At 30.5% G+C, this 12,370-nt stretch overlaps 1 protein-coding gene across 8 annotated transcripts in view; it reads right to left on the reverse strand.

The window, feature by feature from the left end:
• LOC107440424 (CCR4-NOT transcription complex subunit 6-like twin) overlaps positions 1 to 12,370 on the reverse strand; it is a 200,373-nt gene that overhangs the window by 79,464 nt on the left and 108,539 nt on the right. For 2 of the 8 annotated variants that reach the window (XM_071182119.1, XM_016053334.4), the window contains exon 1: positions 3,952 to 7,583. The exons of the other annotated variants lie outside the window; for them this stretch is intronic. In XM_071182119.1, the coding sequence (XP_071038220.1) occupies positions 3,952 to 5,176 (1,225 nt within the window). In that variant the 5' untranslated portion in view covers positions 5,177 to 7,583. Of the gene's footprint in view, positions 1 to 3,951; positions 7,584 to 12,370 lie in introns of those variants that run through there. 8 annotated transcript variants of the gene reach the window in all.

The following is a 12,370-nucleotide window of genomic DNA, read 5'->3' on the forward strand; positions in this document are numbered from 1 at the left end:
TATAACAACAAAGAAAAGGATAAAGATTTTTTCCCTTTGCATACAATCGTATAGAGATAGCCAGAAGAAAAGGAATAAATGATTTTGAAGACAATAAGAAATATTCATAGAGCAAAGTAAAAGAGGGAAAGTTATGATATTACCCTTTGTATGTATAGTAGTAATTGAGAAAGTTCCTTATTTAAAATGGAATTGGGTAGGTAATAGTAATAAAAATCAAGAGGACAATCTCGTCCACTTTCGGTTTTTATCAGAAGTTTACTTTAAAGAAGAGACAGAGCTATCGAAAAATTTTGGGCGAAATATGAGCCACGCAAATAAAAGTGTTTTATTCTGAAATTTCTATGGCGGGCAACATAGAGATACATTCTTATTTGAAAATTTTTACAACACAAAGTCAAATTACGAGATATTGCATTTTATAAATAATTTGGGAACGATCTTTAAGATCTTTAATAAAAGTAACGAAAACACTTTAAGTTTTGTCGATCTTTAGTCAACGCCGTTTATGTTAATTATGAAAATGGCGCAAAATGTAGTAGAGCTAGAGTTTTATAATGAAAGGCATTGATATTTAGTACTTCTTTAAAAGTTATTTGGCATAGCATTATTTGGGCATAGAAAAACACGATGAACGAAAAGTATTAAACTCTTTAAATTTTTTAAAGAGTTTAATACTTTTTTCAGTACATTTAGATCTTTATTTAAAAATTTCAGACGATTCTCTACAACATCGAGTTTAAGGTATTTCAACTATGGTTTTTATTTTCCTAGGTGAAAGAACTTTGAAAAACACACATAAAGAACTTAAAAAACTATCTTAAACCCACGGTGTTTCGATTATAATACCAAGCTATTTCATAATATCTAGAATATACAATGTCACATATTACTAAAAATATAAACATGGCATAGTTCATTTTCAGATTGTACTAATTTAAAAACACAGTTTTCAAATTAATTTTGGTTGAGAAGCACTATTATTTTTTCACTATTACAAGCTTGACTTTTCTAAAATAAAATTTAGTGTTTAATTCAATTTATTTACAACAATCTTTAGCTGTGCACAATTAACTATCAGAAAAAAAAACGTTATTACAACGTATTAAAAGTTATATTTTATCTTTATCAATAAAGATAAAAATTGTGAACAACCAAGACAATTTAAAAGCACACGAAAAAAGATAAGTTGGTGTGGAATTTAACGGAAAGTAGAGTTATCGCAAGTTTTCCGCTTTAGTTCAAAGTTTTTTGCCGATAAATAAATCAACTTTATCACACTTATATTTCGAATAACACCCTTCACATACTTCGAATAACACCTTTCGAAAATAAATTTTTATTTCTACATATATTTTTTTTGAAGTAGAAGGCTTCGTTAACCAAACCCCGTGTCCTCATCCTTCGCCCTCATTTTTTTTCCTTTTAAATGTTGAAATTTTTTAAAACCTAAATTAATTAATGAAACACATATTTAGAATAATTTTGTCAGAAAACATTTTGTTAATATGTTGATCGTAACGAACGGTTCCTATCTCTCTTTATTTTAAAAAATATATAAATAAGGTCTATTCAGAGCGCCAAATTTCAATTCTTTTACTGCATGGTATTTTTTACTACAAATTTAACAACTAATAGTTCTCGAACTACTTACCGAATGGCAAATTATTTTATTACATCGAGCTTCCTGCGAAAATCTCTACGCATCTTCGTACTTTCAAGTTTCTTAAGTCTTAAAAATTTTCCACCATAACACAAAATGTAATGTAATTTTGAAAACCTAAAGCAGCGGCGGCAACGCAGCTTACAATTTTCTAAATAAATTATACAGAAAGATACCTAACATTATTATACCTAGATACCGAATTTTAAATTAGAAGGCAGTATACTAAGTATCTTTAAAACCGGAACTTAGAGAAGGTTTTGGATAAGATTTAAAACCTTAATACACAGATGCGCTCTTGATCCGGACAGCGAATAAATATTGTCGAGTGGTAGTTTATTCTTGGTTTATAAATTCAAGTTAGTAGATTTTTACCCACCACTACTTCCAAAAAATTCGTAGGCTTACACATTCACCACTTTGTTACAATTATGTCGTGTTAAATCTTTTAAATAATTAGCAAAATTATTCAAATATTTGCAAATTTTGGTTTGCAAAAAAAGTTGTTTAGTTTAGCAAATTTACCGTTTTTTAAATTATTTTGGCGTGTCCGGAGCAGTTGGCATCTCTGTTAATATAGAAAATTTGGCAACTAAATACATTTCAAAGAATAAAAGATTTAAAGAGAGTAAATAAGTTACTAAACAAAGAATTTTTTCATAGGTTAACAGAGGAGGCGGAATCCCCTTATCTATCTGAAGAGGTCTCTCGCTCTAATGAGGTTAAATCGAACATTTAGAAAATTCTTTTTATGAATAAATTTATTCGAAAAAGTGAAAACATTGCATTTATAAAGCTTCACAAACCAAGTCAGCATATTTTCCTTTTATTGTAAATACCGATAAGCATATAACACGATGATTACTAAACACGATTTACTTAAAAAGAAAAAGTGGTTTAAAACGAATAAAATATAATTCATTGAAATAAGAGAAGGAAAAAAAAGAAAGGGCCAAGGTAGCAATGAAAATAAAACTCATATCGATTGTATTCAAAATAGACTTGGAATAAATAAATAAATAAAAAAGTAGTAATGCTTCCATTACGCGAAAAAGAAAGAAAGAGATAAATAATTCGAACGCACGAAATCATCGTATCAATGGCTATCCGCTACTGACATTCTACGTGTAGCAAAACACTCTTCACGACTTCGTAACTTTTTATTGCCGACGATATTTATGGTGCACGAATTAGACAAAATGGCAATGTAAAAATTCATAATTTAAATAAACTTCCGGGATACTTCCTCATCATGATGCGTAAAACGCAAGTCATTATCACAAATAAAAAAATAAAAAACATTTAACTTTATGGTTCATTAATAGAAAAGTTCTCATTCTTCATTCAATCTAATTCCTTGTCATGGGAAAAGCATTGGAGCAATATTTAGACACTCTTTAAGGGTACTAAAAGGATGGACGATATTGAAAAGAAATTGTAACGCGTAACATATGAAAATTAGTAACTAGCTTATAAATGCAAAGCAAGGGTAATTTTAAAAATATTTTGAAATAAATTATAAAAATTCTCAAACGATAATAAAAAATAAAATTCTCAAACGATAATAAAAAATAAATTTCTCAATTCTTTTCCCCTTCTTTTATTATTATTCTGCATTTTTAAAATTTTTTTCGAAGAGAAAAAAAAAGTACATATTCTTTCCGGATGTTTGGATTTCGGTAAATGCATTTGGGAAAGAACAGACGGTCTACGATTATTTTATAGAGGCTGTTTGGATATATGCAATTAATTTTTTTTTACATGACACATAAATCAGACAGAATCAGCGGCAATTTTTTTGTGTGTGCAAATTTACAATGTTTTTTACTTAGCTGATTTCAAAACACAATAAAAGTGTATAAGAAAATTTTTTAAATAAATAATATTTCATAGTTTCTGTTAAGATTCTGCTAAGCAGAAATTATATCTGTTCAAAAAAATTTCTCCTAAGAACTTCTGTCCAAGAATTTTTTTCTTCTTCTTCTCCTTATTATTGAAACTAAATTTCATAAAATGATAAAGATAAAATAAATTTTGAAACTAATTAGGGAAAAAAAAATTCATGAATTCTTACAATAGATATTTTACGCTACTCTATTAAAGAATAAAGTTTTTAAGAGAATGCAAATAATATGGTGCGATGTTATGTACACTTAGAAAAATTGAAATTTTTTATAAATTCATATAATAAAATTTGCCTCTGGAAACGAGATCACTTTTGTGATTCCTAAATAGTTGACAGATTAAAATAGTAGTACTAAAACTGAAAAAATGAAATTTAAACTTACGGACTACGGTGTTAAGGTTTCTTCCTACATTTTCATCATTTGAATTATCCTCTCCGTTGCTTAGTACAAGAAAATTGTTATATCCTCGTTTAACATGTCCTGACTCTTGAGATAACTGTCCGCCATTTTTTCGGATAACAGCCATTGCTAGACCATCTTCAGACACGTCCACTGGTGAGTCCGGTGGCGTGAGAAAGGTGGAAGGCGGTGGTACACAATAAGGGCAACGGCAACGCGGTGACGGGGGATAAGGGTACCACCCCTTCTTTCGCCTCCACTCGGAATTATCACATAGTTGGATGGTGGCTGAAGCTTTGGGAGATATCGGCGGTGAAGGGTATATCTTGGTACCATTACTGTCATACCGATAACAAAGAGGCTGGTAAGGTTTGAGGGTCACTATAGTACCGGATGGGTCATCCATGCCAGCAGCACAACTGGTATCACTTTCGCTGGTGCGTCGATCCTTCTTACGGCGTTTCCTGGGTTTGATAATTCTTGGTAAACCGTTCTCGGAAATGATCGAATCTTCGGAAGTAGTGCTGGTACAATCGCTCTGTTGGGAGGGTGACGAGGAAACGGCACGGGAGGGGTTCAGACCAATATCCGAAACGTCTTCCTCAATATAGCAACTATTTCTTGAAGCTTGAGGATACAGATCGTCCACTCCTGAACTGGACATCAGCATGTAGATGGGGCCATTTCCCCCTGGGCTCTCACCCAGGCAAAATTCTCTATTTTTGAATGACGCGATTGGGCTGAGGAAGGGTTCGGGATCTTTTTCCTTGTCTTTAGGGGATAGGATCAAAGGCGCTCCTTGAGCGTGGATGGCCAAACGGGAAATCGGTAAGATTTCTTCCAAGTTACCACAATCGGTGATTTCCGCTCCAGGTGGAATGGAATATTCCAACGGATTGTGATTACCACGGGGATAGATTCGATTGCCTTTCCCTGAATGTACCGGATACTGTACTTTGTTTTGCCGCACCACACTTATAAGCGGCACTCCTGTCCAAGCGTAATTGCTAATGTTGTATCCAGGAGTTTGTATCGGAGCGCTACAGCAGCGGTTGCAAGGAAGTACATACCCGCCGCTGCTCCTGTTTCCTGCATCGCTGGTGTGCCCCCTGGGGCAGGATTTCCTCTTGGTCCTGGGTTGTTGCGTGATGAGGCAGGATCCTATATACTTCTGGATATCGACAGGGGTTTCGGGGTGAGGGCCCATATCAGGCAGGCACCAATACTTTTATGTCATAGCTACTTCGTCCCCGGTCACAATCCGCATTAAAACAATATATTCACTAAATATAAAATCCGTTTCCTCAGCATAGCGAATGGAATAAGACTCATTTGCACATTGGAGTTTTATGAACGTGGAAATAACCGAACTTCATCACCGGTCTTGGAAACGCCGCCAAGGGAAGAAAAAAAAAAAACAACACACGCAGTTATCCTCGTCAGCGCAAGAGAGTTTAAAAATTGCCAACCCGCTCTCCAACCTCGCACTCACCGTTCTGAAAATGTTTCGTTTTTTCTCCGTCACCTGTAGCTGCAAACGAGTACGTCACATTTGGCTGAGTATCGCCAGAACAGGTAAAGATATCCACAAGTTGGAATGGCCTTGTGACATTGAAATCATACGGCGGAGAAGGAAAAAAAAAATAATCGTGTTCTTTTTCAGATGGTAATATCTTCGATGTTTATTTATGCGCAGATTTAGCGAGAAAACACGCGATTATGGATGTCAACTGTTTTTCATCTTCAAAGAAATATTATATAGGACACTTTATTGTATGGTGAAAGAGTTTTGTATTTCGTGTAACTATGGTGACCAGGACGGAAAAAAAAGGTAGAGGATAAATATTTATTTATAGAAATGGCATCAAGCGATGAGCGAGAGGGAGATTCGTGATCTAGGTTTTATTAATAAAATTATGATTTCGTACACTGTTCGTTTGCTTTAAAAGATGAGTTGCGTATTTAATTTTATTAAGCGAGGGAAATTATTTTAGAAGAGTGAATTAAACAAATTGAGAAACACCATTTCACAATGATTGTTTCAAAATGATTTTTATCGGGTAACATTTAGAGTAATGTGAAACACACACAAAAGATAAACAATACGGATTAATTAATGGATCTATTTTAGATACAGAAAGAGATTTGTTAAAATTAATTTAGTTCAGAAATTCTCAGTTTGTAGTTTTCAAAAAAAATCTATTTTTTTACATAAATTATTACTACATTGCAATTGGGTGATCGATTTGGGTCTAAATCATAAGAAGCGGATGCTGCTATACTGCGCTAACTGAAACAACTATGTACTCAAGGTAAAAGAATTAAAAAGTATTTTAAACCATGTTTATAGTTTAGGTCAAGTGGGTCTGAAATCATTAGCTATTTTTTTTTTCTTTTTTAAATTATGAGCTTTTTCATTTTTTAAAGTAATTCGACAATTTAAAGATATTGTGAATAAAAATTATTTAATAACATTAATTTGTATATTGCATTCAAAATATATAAGGCAACAGTTTACAGTCAGCATTTTTTCTTTCTCATTCATTTAAAATTAGTCAACAGCTAGCGCGCTCAACTTGGAATTTTTTTAAGGGGAAAAAAAAATTTTCTTTTCTCTCTCTTTTTTTTTCTTCTTGAAATTAGCAAATATATTTTTTTACACACTTCGATTGATGAGTGATTTCATTGTGAGTAACAATAAATTTTTTATTTTAGAGACTAATCTTTCTAACACAATCAAAATTTCGTTTGTCTTTAAATAAACTAGAAAAGCTACGAATAAATAATTTGAAATATCATATTAAATAGACATTGATTTAACAGAATCAATTTCAAATTTTCTTATCGAGAAATTTGCCTCCTTCTTAAAAAAAATTCTACCATTAATAGTTACAATTAGACATTGTTTAATACAAGGTGGCAAAATGAGGACCAATTTAACACTAGATAACAAAACACCTGCCCCTAATAGATTATTGACCAATGCCAGTTATGAATTGGAGATGCTCCCAATAAGCTTAAGCTACTGTGCTCATAGTACCTTATTAAAATTATGGTGCATAGTTGCAACCATTTCTGGTATTGTGGTAAACTAAAAATTTCTTACAGTGCTTGTAATCACATTTTTCATTTACTTTTTAATTGTTAGTTTTATTTATTGACAAAACATATTCTCATGCGGAATTCGAATCAACTTATGGTTTTACTACAAAACCATTTCGTTTAAAAAGCAAGCACATTTTTAGCAATATGTTCACACTAATTCTTCCAAATTGTTTTAGATCAATTTTATGTCATTTTTTGCACGATAACGACAGTGCAAGTTTATCTCAACATTAAAAATGGTTGCAACTTTCCACCGAAATCTTTTTACAGTATAGTAGAATAAGTTATAGGAGAAGATAAGAAGGGTTGTACACTTTTTACTTCTCCAGATTTGCTGTAATCGTCGTCTATCAGTCGAATGTTTAATTTCGTCAAAATAAACATTAAAGATGTTTTGAATATTCGTAAGCCCAACCGAATACTCAACTGCAGCGAACAAACTCAAACTTAATACTTTTAGTCCATCTAAGAGAGACAAACATATGCAACTATTGCAAAAATACTATTTGGGGGAAGCACACTTAACGTCTGCCAAGAGTGCAAACGATATTTCTATTTTTAATTGTAATGCATATTATAACACTTTTTTTTGTTACGTTAATTTGTTTGAAATAAACAAACGTCTGCTAAGAGTGCAAACGATATTTCTAATTTTTAATTGTAATGCATATTATAATACTTTTTTTGTTACGTTAATTTGTTTGAAATAAGCAAACGTCAGCCAAGAGTGCAAACGATATTTCCATTTTTTAATTGTTATACATATTATAATACTTTTTTTGTTACATTAATTTGTTTGAAATAAACAAAGGAAATATAAATATATACTACTTGCTTTTAATTCGTAGCCTATTAGTCGAATGATAGATAGAGTAACTATGATACAAGTGTATTTATCTAGGGTTAAAGAGGGAAGAAAAAAAAGCTTTCTTTGTATTACTGCTACGTGAATTAGTAACAATTAATGAAAATGCTTTTGAAGTCGTTGTGTAAAGAAAAGAAAATAATGTAAAAATTAATTATAATTATACCCTCCATGATTTAAAAATTACAAAGCTCTCTCAAGTATTTCTCAATCAAGGGAAAAAGTATGGAAACAAAATGCAGTTAGATTTTCATAACAAAATGTTAACGCCAAGCAGTAATTTTTAAAAATATCAAAGATTTTAAAGTAAACGAATTTTAAAAGTTTCATACATTACTCAAGAAAAAATCTTTTTCCAGTTTCGTTCAATGAAACCCTTACCTAACTTTCATATTTCCTCAGTACTGACAAATAAGGTACTTAAAAAGGAGGTGGCACTTACCTAAAATAAAACAAAAAAGGAATGTATAGCATGTATTAAGCATAAATTTTTTAATTATTTCAAACAATTAAGTACTGATATCAAAACAAAATTACTAGCTGGGGATATAATTTTAAAATAAATACATTACACGAATGATTTACTTAAATCACATGTTAAGATTTACTTTAAAATCACATCAAGAACTAGTATCCCTTAGTTAAGAATAAATGAAACTTTAAAATTTTAACTTCGACAGCATAACATGTTAAACGAAATGCTACATAACGCCATTAAGAGCCTTTTACATATTTATATCTCCAAAACAGCGGTTCACAATTTATTTCGGCCACAGCACCCTAAATGATCAAGCTTCTTTTGCAATCAGTTCAATTTAATTCAATAGCAGCTGTGATATACTAATTAAAAAATACTGCAAAAAATACTATTATAAAAGGTTTTGTAAATTTTAAATCAATAGTTTTTTTCAAGAGGTAAGATTTAAATGATAAAAACAAATAGATCTGATTTTTGGGTAGGAAAGCCATAAGCTATACTGAATTTTATATATTGTAACAACACAGTTTCATCATCATCATTGTTGGCCAGACAGCCCAATGTGAGCCAATGCCTTTTTCTGAAGATATCTCCATGACGCCTTCCGATTTATTTTTGATCTCCAATTCTTTTCATTACTTGCGAGAAATCCAGAATCCACTGAGTCAGCCCATCTCAACAGCGGCCTTCCCCGCTTTCTTTTCCAGTGGGTCTAAAAAGCAGTATCTTTTTTATTGTGTTGTCATCACTCATTCGAATCACGTGGGCGATTCAATTTATTCTATTTATTTTTTTGTATTTAATTATATCAGGTTGGTTATAAATCTTGTACAGTTCAAAGTTAAATCTCCTTCTCCAGTTATTGTTTTCATTTACACCACCAAGTATACTCCGTAAAATCTTTCTCTCAAATATTGCGATACAATTGCGAAAATGCGCGATACAATTCTGTCAAGACTGGCCGGACAAGAGTTTTGTAGATTAAGAACTTTTTTTTTTTCTAGAAAGAAACCTAGATTTAATAAATTTTGTCTATAAACTGTGTTGAAAAATAACAACACAGTTTATAGACATCCCTAATAAATGTTAAAAAAATTGATATTTTGTATCCTAAAATATTTCATTTCATTCACTATTAGCTTAACCCAAAGCAAATAGAAAAACTGTAGGATATATCTGTATAAAATAAAAAAAAATGATTTCTCGATCTAATTCCCCCCCCCCTTTCACTAAACATCAATACATTTCTCAACTTCCTTTCAAGATTCTTTCAAAACATCTAAGGCTGAAACCCAATACAACAAAAGGAACAACCATTTTGTCAAGATTTAGAGCCTCTTGGCTCTCCGGAAACAAAGGTTTAAAGCGATGTTAGAGGTCTGTTAAGTACAATTCAAAATCGTTTCTTTTACGGAGGTCAAAAAAAGGAGTTGGGCGGAGTGAACAAATATAACAATACGGGTAGGTATTTATGTAATTTTGTTTAACCTTACACCAGAAATGTTGCCCAAATCATCAAGAGAATCACATACGCCGACGCACAAAGCTTTTTTAGAGGGAAAAAAATGGCATTCTCCATAATGGTGGGCGACGCAAGAACAAGATGATCAGGGTCTTAACATTTTTAGAACAGAATAAAAGTTCATTGTTTTTTAGCTTCTTCATTTTCTTTAAACATTCCGTTCTCTTTACGGATATTAATATTTGACATTCCGTTCTTTTTATAGATATTAATATAATAACGATAGTTGTTCGAGGTTTAAGATTTTTGCAGAATAGTAGAACTTTATTTTTCTACATTAATTACATAGTGTGTTCTATAATTACTGCCTTTATATAGATTTTAATATCGAAACGAAAATGGTTGTTTGAAGTTTACGATTTATGTAGAATAGTAAAACTTCTTTTCTTCAACATTAATTATAACTATAATTACTACCTTTAATCTTTTTTTTCATTTATGTAAGTTTTAAGTTTTGCTTGGGTTTATTTTTATATGAGTTAAATTTTGCTTTTGTATTTTTATTTCATAAATAAGTTCTATTTTCTATTAAAAAATTTCAGTTAAATTAAAAAAAAAAAAAAATTTATACTGAAAATATTTTATTAGTGAACTTTTAGCTCGTCTTTAAAGAATGTAAATTTGAGAATGTGCGTAAACAAATAAAAAATATAGTTGACAGAAGTTAAAATAACGGCATTAGTTAAAGTAAATAAAACAAAAGAAGTCTACATTTATGTGGTTTAAGAATTTCGATTTCACACAGCATTTGTTATTTAACAATCACAATTTGATGGACTATTTTTAGGTGGCGCCGCATATTGGAGTGTTTAATTGGAAAAATTTTAAATTAACTTTCAATTAATTAACCTTTTAAATTTGAAAATCGATCAAATTTAGGAGGGAAGGAAGCGTGGTTTTAAAGTCAATATAAATATGCTTCCCTATTGCTTAAACTGTGATGATAGACAAGATAAAAAAAGTAAGGGGTGCAAATTTTCCCAACTGGCAATCAGTATTTAGAAGTACAATAATGAAAAATAACGTTAACAAAATTCAAATTAGCGCAATTTTAAAATGTTTTAATAAAAATATTATGTATAAATATACTATTAAATAAAAATAAAGTAATCAAAAGAAAAATAATGTAATATACTCTTAACGATTCAAAGAAGAGTTTAAAAAATGCCGAAGTAAAATAATAGAAAAAAATATGGATTTGATGCTTAATCAAAAGCATTAAGCTACATTTCCATTAATAAAAACCGAAAATTCCATTAAAAATAGTTCACACAAATAATACCATAAGGAATTCTGGTAGATAAATAGATATTAGTGTTTTGAAATAATTAAGCGTAAATTAGTAACATAGTTCTAATCTAGTGATACGTTTTATAATGTATTTCGATGAAAGAAAAGTTGTTGATCGATGAATATAATATTAGTCATTTTTTTTTAATTTTTCACATTAAACGATTTGTTTTATATATGCATTAACTTAAAATAATAATTAAAAAAATAATTTTCATTTGAAAGCTTAAATAGTAAACTCTTTTTTCCAAAAGGAAAATAGTATTATTTAAAAGAATTATGAAGTAACGGCTTAATAGATACTTTAAATTAAGAGTATAACTATAAAACTATGCGATAGTGTGAGTTATGCATTATGTTTTTGCCAAAATCCAACAGTTAAACTTACAATTCGGAGAAATATCTAGACAACAGGAAAAAAAAACAGCAGTAACAAACAACGAATTGTTAAGATAATTGGAAAATTAGAACGGCTAAGGTTGTTAACTCAGTTTTGTTTTCATTCGATTCTTGGTTTTTTTTAACTTTTTAAACAATCTTAATATCGATTTAAACCAAATGTTGTACGGCAATACTATATAAAAGCAATAATTTCAAACTTACAATAATTGGCGGGTCTCAAACCTTTCACGTTAAATAATTACAATCGTTTTAATAATGACACGTAATATTTCTAATTGGGATTACGCTTTTTTTCTTCAGGGTACAAGAGTTATTTGGTGGAAGAAAAAAAATCGGGCTATGCGTTGCCCAAGCCATCTCTTTAATATATGAGTTCAAACACGTTCAAATTTTTATCATGGTTTTTCGGAGTCCTTTCGGCAAGCGAAATAAAAAAGCCACAGTTTAGATGCCTTACATTCAAATCAGGGTTGGGTTTTTGACATGACAAGGGTATAATACTGGTTTAAACCGTCAAAAACCCGTTAAAAACTGAAGTTTGCCAAGAAAATATATAAACTTCAAAACTACCAACAGTTGCCATGCATTATATTGAAATTTAATTATACTATAGGTAATCAGCAGGTTTTAAAATATTTTTTAATTAAAATTAAGGTAAAATAACAGATTTAAAATCTCAGAAATTTATATTCAAATGCATGTGCAGAAAAATTTTGCACAAAAATTGTTTAAATATTTA

The sequence above is a fragment of the Parasteatoda tepidariorum genome, chromosome 6 (assembly GCF_043381705.1).
Source record: "Parasteatoda tepidariorum isolate YZ-2023 chromosome 6, CAS_Ptep_4.0, whole genome shotgun sequence".
Classification (NCBI taxonomy): Eukaryota; Metazoa; Arthropoda; class Arachnida; order Araneae; family Theridiidae; genus Parasteatoda; species Parasteatoda tepidariorum.